This window comes from Ceratotherium simum, chromosome 13 (genome assembly GCF_057802395.1).
Source record: "Ceratotherium simum simum isolate JZ-2026a chromosome 13, ASM5780239v1, whole genome shotgun sequence".
Lineage (NCBI taxonomy): Eukaryota > Metazoa > Chordata > Mammalia > Perissodactyla > Rhinocerotidae > Ceratotherium > Ceratotherium simum.
Genome location: NC_141912.1, coordinates 65,585,086 through 65,598,664, shown reverse-complemented (window position 1 = coordinate 65,598,664; position 13,579 = coordinate 65,585,086). Strand labels below are relative to the sequence as shown.

At 38.9% G+C, this 13,579-nt stretch overlaps 1 protein-coding gene across 3 annotated transcripts in view; it reads right to left on the bottom strand.

Moving 5' to 3' along the window:
* RIMS1 (regulating synaptic membrane exocytosis 1) overlaps nucleotides 1–13,579 on the bottom strand; it is a 442,630-nt gene that overhangs the window by 91,202 nt on the left and 337,849 nt on the right. For 2 of the 3 annotated variants that reach the window (XM_087438803.1, XM_087438804.1), the window contains 3 exons: nucleotides 8,738–8,920; nucleotides 7,568–7,680; nucleotides 3,639–3,668 (listed from right to left, as the gene is read on the bottom strand). In XM_087438803.1, coding sequence (XP_087294929.1) covers nucleotides 3,639–3,668; nucleotides 7,568–7,680; nucleotides 8,738–8,920 — 326 coding nt within the window. The remainder of the gene's footprint in view (nucleotides 1–3,638; nucleotides 3,669–7,567; nucleotides 7,681–8,737; nucleotides 8,921–13,579) is intronic. The other variant, XM_087438805.1, reaches the window with a different exon arrangement.

Here is a 13,579-nt window from a genome sequence, read left to right as displayed (position 1 = left end):
GCTAACATCTATTGCCACTCCTCCTCCTTTTTTCCCCAAAGCCCCAGTAGATAGTTGTATGTCATAGTTGCACATCCTTCTAGTTGCTGTATGTGGGACACGGCCTCAGCATGGCCGGAGAAGTGGTGCCTCGGTGCGTGCCCGGGGTCCAAACCCGGGCCGCCAGTAGCAGAGTGCTCACACTTAACCGCTAAGCCACGGGGCCGGCCCAGATTATACTTTTTTTATGATAAAGGAAATTCATGTTTGTAGAAAAGACAGTATGATGTGTTTTGTTATGATTCCAAATTGCTTCCAAAAGCCAAAAAGTTAATGCACTTAAGAAATACTATCTAGGCATATACATTAGAAGTTTATTATGATAATAACAGTTTTTCTCACCTTGAGGTCATTTACTTTCTGGTTCTGTTTTGATCTTCTGATATCATTATTTCGATTCCCCCAAACTACATTCCTGGGCTCTTTAAAACTGTCCAAGAAATGTAGCAGAGAGGGGAAAATTGGCTTACTTTTAGAATGAATAATTCAAAATATGCCTATAAAAGCAATTTGTGAAGGCTAAAATGATCAGGTCTCTCAGCTTTCAATACACAGAGGGAGGTAAAAGGTAAATAACATATTGTGGACATTTATAAATCCTCAGTTAACTTTTCAACCCTCAGGTTGTGTTATTTTTAGTCAAATACACTGGCTTAAGTCTTTTCAAGTTGCACAGTAATTTGAGGGGCAAGCCAAGTGTTAGAAGATTAGCTGAGTAGCAAAAAATCGGGTCATCGGGGTGTGGTAGGACCCCTAAGTGGGCCTCTCCAAGATCCTGGTGTTTCGAGTGGTGGATGTCAAGCAACACGGGGCAGCGGACAGAACACGGGTTCTGGAGTGAAATCTGGTCCTGCCTCATAGCAGCTTTGTCACCTTAGAGATTACACTTAGCCGTTGACTCTCTGCCTATAAAACGGGTAACAATACCTCCTAACGGTTGTGCGCGTGTTTGTACCGTATTTATGTGGTACTGCACGCACAGCAGGTGCTCAATATATGCTGACTCAATGTGAGAGAGCAAAGTGGTTGAGAACGACGTCTCTGGAGTTTAGTTTGCTGTTCTACCACTTACCAAATGAATGACTGATAAAAGGGCCAAGTCCTTAATCTTTCCAAAGTTTAGCTTTCTCGCTTGGAAAATGGGGATATTAATAGTTATGTCTCAGGTTGTTGTAAAAATATGAGATGAACAGATAGCATTCTTAGTCCAGTGACTGACACAGAGCAAGACCTCGATAAACTCTACCCACCATAAAATGCATACAAATGTTATAGAAGTGTTAACAGTATTCTATACCTCTCTTTCTATGCTTTACAAATACATGCTGGACGATTAACAGACCGGTCCCCTACAGTCAGGGTGACCCACCGTCCAGCGTGCCCAGAACCGTTCCGGTGTTAGCATTCCAAGTCCTGCATCTCAGGAAACCTCTCCGCCCTCGGCACATGGGGACCACTGGCTGTCCTACAACTCATCACAACAATCTCTCACCAGGAGCGCCTCAGCCTGTACTGTCAGCGAGGAAGGGTGCCTCCCAGCCTCACCCAACCAGGGAGACCCAAGACGACGATTCTCCAAGATGATGGGTCCCAGGAAAGATCAGCTCACAGGAGCAGGGTTTCTACGCAAAAGAAAACCTTTTCTTTCTTATGGGGTATTCGAGACTGAAATTTGACTTTAAAGAAATTTCTTGAACTTGCTTCTACCCTTTCTGGGCTTTCTGAACTTCCTGTGGCACAGCTGTGCTCCCCTAAATCCCAGAGGACGGTGCCGCGTCCGCAGCTGCCCGCTGCCTTGGTTTCTGGAAAGCGCCTCTTTGGTCGTTTTCAGCCATGTGATCCCTTTTGTGAAGCAGACCCACATCCTGTGGGTCTGGCACAGGACTTGGCAGAATGACAACACACTGCAACCGGGACACAGGACTTTGCAGAGGTATATCAATGTGGCACGTGCTGCCGAGAGGCTGTGAGTGTGCACACTTCATACAGACTGCAGACTGTACTGCTTATGGATTTTGTTTTGTTTTGATTAGCTAATTACAGCTTTTGGTTGGCTAGTAAGAATATATATGAAAGAACTCTAAGTGAAAAATTGTTATATTTTTCTTTCTTTTGGATAAGTGAGTTAGGTCATGACCAATTTTCAACATGGAATTTTAATGCTTTTATCATATTAAAATTTATCTTGCAAATCCAAATAAATTCTTCTGAATCTAAGTACAAATGCACTGGCCATTTCTGTACTACCGAATCTAAGTTATGTTTCTGATACCTGAATTAAAAATGCAGGATGGCCAGAAATCCATACAAAATCTAGTGACCAAAATATTGTGAATTCATTGAATAATATTTTATTTTTTATTAATATAAATTTATTGCCTAGTATGTCAGACACTATGCCAGAATATATATTATGTGCCAGAATATAAAATAATTATATTTTTATAAATGCATACTAAAATAAGTAATTGAATATTATCACCTCCCATTTTCACTCTGTAATACTGAGATACAAAAGACACACCTAAATATACTAAGAGTTGGTGATAATACAGATGGGATTTATGGCTATTAAAACAGGATACACTACAATGTGGTGGACGGAGGGGTCAGAGTGAGAGAGCTGGGCTTATCGCTTGCTCGTTGGCAGGGAGACTCGGCACATCTCTGAATCTCTCAGAACCTGAGTTCCATAATTCACAAAATCAGGACGGTGCTACTCCCAGGACTAACTTTTAGGGTTACTATGGATCACAAATTAATTCAATCATTAATCCATGTTCAAATACTGAGTAAATGTACTTTTACTAAACTCTTCAGAATTGTATAATTTTAATTATTAATAATATTATTTCATTAAGCTGAAAACTCAAGTTCAAGTATTAATTATCAGGCCAAAGTCACACTGAGTAGGGAATGGGGTGAGTGGCACACGAGGGAAGGATGAGGGCTGCAGCCACTTGAAACTCAAGCGCAGGAATGGGGGTCAAATGACCCAAGATGACAGGCAGGAGGCCGGCAGAGTGCCGACACAGCAGGCTGGACGGTTTCCCACCCACGTCCCCCAGGAAGATGGGACTGAGGGACACCGCACAGTGCTGAGGCCAAGAGGAGCCACCGAGGGTAGCTACTTCTCCAATGCGTGAGGCAGCAGGGGCCAGACAGTCCACAAGGTCACTGCCACCTAGAGAGGCAATCCAGGGAGGGTCTGTCCCCGAACCAGACATGACCCCAGACAGACAACGAGAAGTAAGCGCTCATCTGTGAGAGCAGGGGATGCAAACAAACAAAAACATAAAAAACATGTCATGATTTTCCAAAGAGAATCGTTTTCTAGTTGTCAGTGTGGATACATAAATTTTGAAGCAAAAATACTCTTAATTTTAATCTTTTCCTCTTTGATGTGAACTGCTCATAATATGAAATAATTAATACCAAATGCTCAACAAAATCATTGCAGAAAAAACTACCTGTTAAATAATTTTGGTCATTATTTCAATAAATATAGTTTATATTTAGTTATATAAATATATAACTCTCATATATTATGAAAGAAAAGGAACAATATTACATGGTTAAAAAGTTACGTTAATATTTACCTTTTGTGGAAGAGTTATATTTTTCTTGTTCTTCAATGAATTAAATGCACATAATGATGGAAACAAAAGAAAGAAATCAGCAAATTTATAGTTAGACGTGGAAATGTGAATCAACAATGGCATGAACAATAAAAATGCATAACACATAATATGACATGATAAACCGCAACGACAAACCAGGAGGAAGGCTCAAATATGGTTCTAAAATTAACCAAAGAAAGAATGAATACAACAATTTAAAGATTTAAAATAAAAACAGAAACATTAGGAAATTAATATGTTTGGCATTTGAAAAGTATATTTTGTAGTATTTTTTCTTGCCTTTTAAGAATTGCAAAATATTTCAGCAACAATTTCACTAACACATTTTAATTGTAGTCCATTGTGACTTTTTATAGAAAATATATTTAAAAGCATATCTAACATTCATAACCAAAACTTTTATCATTTCAAAAATGATAGCAATTCAGATAATTTGAAATTTCATATAATAAACGAGAAAATAAATTGCATTTTTTACTAGATAGTAGGTACCTTCTTTTCACTGTGGAAAATATTCTGTAACATTTTCCACATGGAAAAACTACATTCTGACTTAAGTAATTCTCTCTCCCTTCTCAAATTAATTACATATCAAAGTGAAACTGTCCTCGAGAGACTACGTTTCTTAGACATTTGGTAAAGCTTTATATCCACCTCCTTGTTGGTCCCACATTTACCGAGAAATAAAGCCCTTTCCAGATATTCCCGAATGGGCATCATCAGAGGGTCAGGTAGCAGAGGCAATAACAGCACAGAAACATAAGTGGCATATCAAGCGTTAGTTTGTGAACACTGCAAATATTTCTTCTTTAAAAGACACCCAGTTGAGCAGCAGGAGCGTCACTTGGTGGGTTTCAGAAAACCATACAACGTTTTTAGAAAACCAGCTGTGCGGCTTTCAGCCTCACTGCATTGGAGGGCTACACTGGATGACAGTGTTGGATACAACCAGAGAAACTTTCAGAAGTCTGCTCTCCACTGTCACACACCAGGAGAGTTACCTAAACTTTAAGGCTACTTTTCAGCTACTTTATCTCAAAATCTGTATTGTAATCCCCCCTCTTCTTTTCCCCAACCGTACTTGAACATAATCAGATTCTATGTAGCAAATAGGCTAGCATTTCTAATTTTTAAAAGAAACATAAAAATATTTTTTTCAAAAATTAAGTAAATATGTCTTTTCAAATGATATGTTAGCCTTTAAAAATACATATTGCTTTTATGGTACAAAGAGAGAGCAGTAAAACTGAATTACAGAAAAAAACAGAGGCATCCAGTCAAACAACCCAACCGTCCCAGCACCATCCTACAAACAACAATGTAGGTAACTGTATCCAGAAACTGCATATGAAGAACATCATTTTATAAGTTCATCAAGAAGTTGTACCACCATCCAGGAAGCTAAACCATCTGAAATATTTGCTCTTATTGTTTAACAACTCAGTTATTTCTTAAAAAAGAAAACTACCCTTTGTTAAAAGTAAAAAACAAACAAAAAAGAAGACTAGAAGGAAGACAGTCAAGTGCAGCAGAGGCTTAATCAATTGCAAATAAACTGCTTTCAGCATCAGTCTTCGTAGAAGACAGAACTAAAGTTTAACAAATAATATCAAAAGAAAAACAAAAAACACGACATAATTCTATAGCCCTAAAAACAACAATGAAATCAATCTTAAATAGAACATGCTAAACTCTCTCCAGCCCCCTGAATCAAATTAGAAGTTTACTTCTAAAAACATGTTTTAGGACATGCACAGTTGCCACGTGTGCTCAGTTTGAAATAGATCCACAAGACAATGGCGGAAAGTATCATCATTTGCCAAAAGTCCCCAAACACATGTTAACATCATAAATTTAACCAGATCTATTTTAATTATCGAAAAACACTTAGATATAATAATACATATTTGTTATATTTTTAAAAGGTTGTATCTATATGATTCTTAATATCTTAAACTTCAGGAACCTCCAATAACAAGTGTTTACTAGTTATTTATGATATTAAATATCAAAATAACTCCATCAACTTCACCCTCAGTAATTCCTTTCCTCCCCCTCACTTCAATCCTTACAAATTGACGATTTCTCTGAAAAACAGCTGTGAATATGAATATCATAAACAGTAATGCTGATATTAACAACAGAACATGAGCTTTTTAAAAAAAATAAAGTCCAGCATACAGTCCAACTGATTTTGTAGAAGGAATTCTTATAGATACAGAAATAAAAAAACTATAACCTCACTATGTGAGAGTTATATGCAGTACCCTTATACGCCTTTGAACCTGTACGGTGCTTTAACAACTGGAGGAAATGCAAAGAATTTTAGGAACACATGACTTTTTGGATATCAATGTAGCAAAATATGGTCATAACACTGAGTTTGCAGCTCAACACCAGAATTTGTAGTTCTTTTAGTTGTGCAACAGGAGTTCATGAATGCATAATTTAAGTAAACACCAAATTTTATTTTTTAAAAGTAAATTTTAAAATAATTTCATCTAGGGTATTGCTAATTACAGTCCTAATAACATTAATTATGAATTATCTTCTCAAAATGTTCCCAGAAAAGAGAAAATAAAGTTTGTTAAACATGTGAATTGAGAATTTCAATGAATTAATTGTTCTTTAGAAAAGAAAGTCAGAGTTTCACATAGCATCATATTTTCCTGATTAAATGAATACCCATATAACAACCTTGAATATTGAAGTATGACATCTCAACGGGATGTATGATTTTAAAAATTAATATAAATCCAGAGTTGACAGTAGTGGTATTCCTCTATCCATAAGTTAACACTTCTTAAAATCTACACTGATTTTTCTATAACCAAATATTTTGCTTATAGACTCTGCCATATCAGTCTTTGAAACAACATATTTATCTTCTTAGATCTCTAACCTTTCAGTGATACATGCAGTAAAGCACTTCAATTAAGTGAATAAAACACACACCCAGCACCCTCAATATGGAGTAAAACACAAGTTTTACATCAGTAACAACCAATACCGTTGAAAAAAATATTAAAATATTAACCTTTCACTTGTTTCATAGGGATGAAGATTTTCAAGACACGTTTTAAATATAAGTTCACTGACTTTATAGTACAACTCCAAATTAAAAATTATTTCAGTAAACTACCTAACAAATCTCTGACAATATTTGTGTGATAACATATACTAATAAGAAATCATTTCACCTACTGAGAAACGGGACAGGACCTCGGGTCACATGAAGGAAACAGTGACTATTTTAACCCAGTACTTCAGTCATCTAGCCCAGGTAGTCTGGTGAATTTAATTTCCACCATTAAAACTCTCTCTTTCTCTTTGTCGCTAGGAAAATGAAACACCTGTATATGTTTAAAATAAGGGAACCTCTAAGTAACATGAACTGTTAAGAAAAAAAGACTACAATGTGTGCTCTAAGTCATTTTTTCATCCTTAAACATATAAAAAATATAAGATATTGCAAGTAAGTTAACATAAAAAGTACTAGTAAAGATTTCAATATGATCAAGTGTTTAACCTAAAAAATATTCTAAAGACAAGGTTAAATAAGTCTTCCTTTAACACATGAAATACTATATTTTACTAAGATTTTTAAATTTTCATTTTCTTCCTTTGTCCCTTTGAAAAAAGGTATTTCTAGGACTCAGTCCGTTCTTTTCATTGGTCATCTAAAATCCATTCATTCACTCACTCAGCAAAAGTAGAGTATACGCCATGAACCATCATAGCTAGGTGCCAGGAATAGAACTCTAAGAAACAGATTCTTAGGATTCAGCAAACTGCATGTGATCAAAATATTATTCCTTCAGTAAAAGGAGTATAAAAAGAGGGGGCTTCCAATCCCCGGTTTTGGACAGCGCTCTCTCTGTGGATACCTTGTTCTATGCTGCCACTCCGCACAGGCACCTGGGGCAGCTGCCTTCCCCTGCGGCTGCTGAAGGCCACGTCCACGGGCGGGGACCGGCTGGGGCTTCCTTGCCGGCGCATTCTGCAGGCAAAAGACAAAGGGGAATGAAACGATGAAATTCCAGGAAGCGCTGACAGAAACCTTTCCCTTCCTCCTGTTCCTATTAAAACAGACATAAAACCCCTAACTGGCCCTTCGGAAGCAAAATCAAATACTTTCAACGATCTGTGTAAAAGGAACAACAGAGGCTAAAAGAGACAGCGCCACATCTGCCCCACACACGGTTCTGTGGAACGAGTTCCTGAACTGAGCAGAACTGGACGCACTTCTTGTTGACTTTCTACGAAGTTGTGTCTTTCCATTAAGTTACCCATTTTGGGTAGTGCTGAACCAAATACACCTACTTACAGCCTCTGAATCTCAACAAGGTGGATAATTCAGTTAAGAAAGGCTGTTGCCTAAATTGCTGCTAAGTCGACATTTATATCTAGAATTGTTTGTGCACGATAAGAATAGTTCTAGCCTTACACTTTTATAAACTACCATTCACTTGTACCTTATTTTTAAATAGGAAAAACCTTGAAAGATATTTAAACAAATAGCCTTGGGCACATGCTATGCAGTGCACTGGTGCCAGGGTCGAAACCACACATCGAAGAGTGTGCGGCCACACGACCACCACACAGGGCAAGGCTGACCTCGTCCACTGGCAGTAAGCTCTTTTTATCTAAAGGACTTTAAAAGACTCTGACATTTTACTGAACACATACGAAAGGTTTTTAAAAAATTCCTCTTACACTTTTTAAAGCAAATACACATTTAATTCCAGGTAATTTCTTATACAGAATTTCACATAATTAAAAAATATATATATGAATATGCCACAAACAGATGGAAGGACATAACACAGCCAAATTTAATCTTCAATGGTAGGTAACTGGCAGGGACTACAGAATACCACCAGCACAGTGAAGATAGATGGAGGAGTAGAGGATGTGGGAGAGGTTTAAGTGTCACAAAGGAAGGATTAAAATATGGGGTCATCATGAGTGAAAGCATTGAGTGCTAGGGAAGGTACACCGCCACACCAACGCCCGGAGGCAGGACACGGATGCTGGGCTGGACACTGAGTAGCGACCTTGTCAGAAGTGGAGAAGGTGGCGCCGACCCTCCAGGGGCAAGGTGGTCGACAGAGCACAGTGCTCTGACACTAGAGTGCTCACTCGACCGGGAGCGAGTGGGAGCTGTTCCCCGAAGGACTGGCTGATCAGTCGCTCTCAGGGCTGCGTATCCCCTTCTAGAAAGACATGGTGGGAGAACCCTAAAACATTAGGGTCAAAAAGATCTTCAGTCAGCAGGTTCATATTAACTTTGATACCAACATCTGTCCAAGGAAAACCTGGTTACTCATACCACAGTGATGTTGAAAGCCAGAAGAAAACCCATCACGCAATTACTGAAATGGAATTCAAATCAGACTGACCAGTTATCACAAAGGTGCACGCCGTGCAGTTCCTAGAGGCTCATCTGGACTCCTCCACTGTGATAAACCTCTCATAGGTGGCTCAAGGGCAGAGACTCTGTCTCTTGTTTTTTTCTGAGCTGTATCTCCAGAGCCTAGAACACAGCTGCCTGGAGACAACGCTCACTGAAGTCCCCTTGACTGAGGGAGTGAATATACCAGAAGAACCAAAGCAGGGACATTGCAAGCACTGCCTTCAAGAAGACACCGTGCACTGTAGGGCTCTCTGCATATTTTACAATGTTCGAAAGTTTACTCTGCAAAGGAAGGCTATCCAAACAGGTACGAAAAGGAAGGTGTCTTCTGAGGCGAATGTACGCAAGAAATTAAAATGATACGATGGGACAAAGGGTGCTTCCTCCTTGAACTGACTAAATGCAAATGGTGACACATATCTTCTAAGATATAAAATATGTGAAAAGATACTTGTCCACATATTGACAGTTATCTCAATGTAGTGTTCAAAATTATTATAAAGCCAATTTATGAATTAAGGATTAAGAATTAAAAACTGATGTTTATATATATATGCTTGCTCAAAACAGATACATGCTTTTGCCTTTTTCATCATTTTCAGTGTGCATTTTAAATAAAATGCACATTTAAAATACCTAAAATGCATTACTTTTTTTACAGCACCAGAAGCAATGAAATCATACCTCATCCTTTTAAAAACGATGCTGTAAAATTCCCGTATCAAGCGACTGAAAGTGTGAGCGTAAAGAATAGACACTGATCACTGGAAGGACACTATTGAGTGCTTTATTCATCTTGTATTTGGATCGACCATTTTTCTTTCAAGTAAAATGATCTTCACAGCTGTAATTATTTTGATTCAGGGTATCTCCTCTGTTTCAGAACAATAAAATGGGAAAATGTCAGCTTCTAAAGAACAAAAAGGTACAACTTAGGTATTTAATAAATGTGTGTTTTATCTTCTTGAGCAACGCTTTATCAGACCTAATGCAGATCCCGAAACCTGGACTGTCACCTCGATTTCCAAATTAAAAGAAAAAGAACTGACAGTACTTATATGTTGTCAATATATCTACATATTAACACAGTCCATTCACTCTGAGCTGACTTTTCACATTAACTCAACTACAGAATTAATTCATACGGGAAGGGCTGCATGATCACATCTTTTCCAAGGACGGGGAATGAGTTTCTATCTATCACTCTTTAAAAGCCATTGTCTTGAGAATAAAGTTCAGGCAATCCTTGTTCAGAATACACTTTCTAAGTGTGGTTTGAAAACCGAATACCACAGTTTTCACCCTAGTACTACAGAGAAATTTCACAGATCTTGCAATTTCACTAAAATCTCACTTTGTTCCTTAATTCAATTTACAAGTACTGCAAGGACTCCGTGAATGTGACGTGAAATGTGGAAACTTGAGGTGGACCTTATGTGGCACCAAACTAAATGGCAAAAATAGCAAAAGCAATTCTGGGGGGAAATAAATGTCTTTCTCGGTGAATATAACACAGACAGAGCCTCTGTGACTTACTGTTGCCAGCTCCCGAGCCTGGGTGTGCAGTGTGGAAAACAGCTTGTAGTGTTTGAGGTTAAACATTGAGCATCAGATCTGCTTTTTCATTGACACAAACTAAAAGTCCTTCAATAACACATCAGTTCCTGCCACCAGCCAGACTATAACAAGTACGAAGCACAAAGGGGGCACAGAGACCACCCCGCCTGAGGAAGAGAGAGGAGTGTGCCGGGGAGGCGGAATTACAGGGAGGGAAGTGAGGAGACTGGAAATGCAGAACGTGAAGGCAGAGGAGCAGGTTCTGGAGACGAGAGGTGATGGGGCCAAGGACAAGAAGAAAGAACTGACTGAGAAATCCTGAGGTACAGGAGTGAAATGCGGGAGAATCCCGGCTGTGGAGCTTTGATCTTTTCAGTGAAATGGGATGTGCTGAGAATATAAGGATCTAGAAGGAAGGAGACTAAGAACAAGCATTTTGTAGAATCAACAAGGGGTGAAGGAGAGATAAGCAGAACGATGGTAACCACTCCTCACTGAGCCCCAGTATGGAGCCACCTATATCTGCCGGGCGTGGAATGTGTGTGTACATATGTATGTGTGCATGTATGTATGTACATGTGTGTGTGTGTGTGTATACACACACACGTTCTTTTCTTGGAGGTGTTCCTGTTCCTATTTTACGGACAGGAAACTGAGGATCATAGATGCACTTGCATGCAAAGAGCCAAAGAGCTAAGGAGTGGTCACGGCAGGACCCACGCAGACCTGCCGAGCGCCCGTGCCTACTCCCTCTGCTGTCTGCTGAGACGGGATCTGCTTCCGTGTCACGAGAGGAAAAATGGCACATCCCTGGATGTACTGCTGCTCTTGTAAAACACAATATAAATATATGCGCAAGTATCAAAATGTTTGGCAACTTTTAGCAGAATTGTCTTAAGAGTTTGTAGAAACTAAATATATGGAAAATGGCATGTAATGAATACCCACTCTGCTATATATATCTATAAATATCTCATATTTTTTAAACAAAAAAATTAGGCTTCAAGAGCAAAATTGTAATCCAAACCTAAGTATGCCTGACTCTAGTTCATCGTCTTCAAATGAATATCTAAATATTTACACTGAGTCCAACCCAGGCCCACTCTCTTCACCTAAGACTAGTGTTTTGACTTCAACTTAAGTAAAACACATTCTCATCAAAACCTTAGGTTGTTGGTCAGACATTTCTATAGCTGCAAATGGACTTGCAGTAAATTGCTTCTACTGCAGCTTAAAAATACAATTTGGGTTTTTTTTAATGACTTGTTTAGGGATGGACATGCACATGGTACTTAAGGTCAACTGTTGAAAATGGTTCCTCCTCTACTGGCCCTTACAGGCCTACACGGGCTCTTTACAGTAGCACCAGCACAACATAAAATGGGTGCTTCACCAATTCTAAATACTCTTCCTGACAGAACGTCCCCAGTTGGGACACAGAGAGCAGGCTCCACAAGAAGAAGAGTCACTAGAGCTGTACGCGGAATGGCGCCAGCAGGACAGAGCTGAATTCACAGGAGGGTGAAAGGTCGGACTTCATCTTACTCAAGAGCTCCCCCAAGAATCTGAAGCCCTGCTTTAAATGGCACCAAGTCAGAAATCAGTGCTGCCTGTCTTCTACATATAATTGGTCACCAAATCTTTCAAAATATTTTCATACACGGCTCAGTATCTTACTCCTTGAACTTAGCACACACCTTGGCACATATCTGCTAATTGAATGAATTGCTGAATTGTACAGATTCTATCTTGACCAAGCCTATCGTGACAGCCTAGCTGGCATGTCGAATCTACGCTTGGTTCTTTCAATCTGTCTCACAAAATGTTGTCAAAGTGATCTATAACTTTGGAACTCAAAACCAATCATCACGGCCCATGTTTAAAGCCCATCGACAGCTCATGGATGAATAAATCAGAAGTTGACATTCTGTAGCACAGCCCACAGGTCACGCATAACAACCTCTAAGGATTTTCCCAGTTTTATTTTCAGGCCTCTCTCCCAAATCCTGAGTCCTATTCTCCCTCCCAATATGGGGATGGATTCCCCAGACTCAAGAGGGTATTTCAAGGATCTGTGTTTTCTCCATTGTTTCCCTGTCATGGAATGGTCTATTCCTCATGTCTACTTTCATATATCTGGATTTAGTCCAGTGACACCTGTTTATGAAAAGGCTCCTAACTCATCCACACCCCCTCTTCCCTGGTTCTCCCTGAGCCACGTGCAGGCCCCCAGTTATTATACACCATGGTGACCCTGGGAGGCGCTTGCTCATTGACATCTGTGGCCCCTATATGCTCTCAATAACTTTTAGATGAACAAATATATGTTAATTAGACTTCAAGTGTTTTTTTTTTTTACAGCTATGTAAAAAAATATGTCAATATCTTGCAACTAAAAATACTCAAAAAATCTTCGGAGTTGGAAATTGCAAACAAGGGTCAATAATCCCTTATAGTTAATTTTACATTAACTCAGCAAATATCTTTGGTTGTAATACACAAGTAGAATCTTAGATTATCCATTTGCAGAAAAGAAAATTTTTAAAAGATGACGTCATTCAGATAAATAACAGACACTAAAAATATTTGCATATTCTAGGTACTATATTCATTGGTAACATTTAAATGATCTCAGAAACAAAATATTAATGTCCTATTATGTATATAGGAATGAGTATGGGTCTAATCCTCTTTAGCAACCGCAAGGATCACTAAGAGAAATATATGATATCTGCCTTAAACTCTAAGATTTAAGGGCTGCCTTCAAATTACCCTTCTCTTGTTTTTTGAACAAGACTCTTCCCACAGAGGAGAGCTATTCACGTGAATGTCTGTAAACATCACGATCTGTGATTATGAGCTGCTCGTGTGATGTGACAGAGAAGGCCCTGCACACATCAGCGGAAGCGAAGATGGCCGCCCAGCA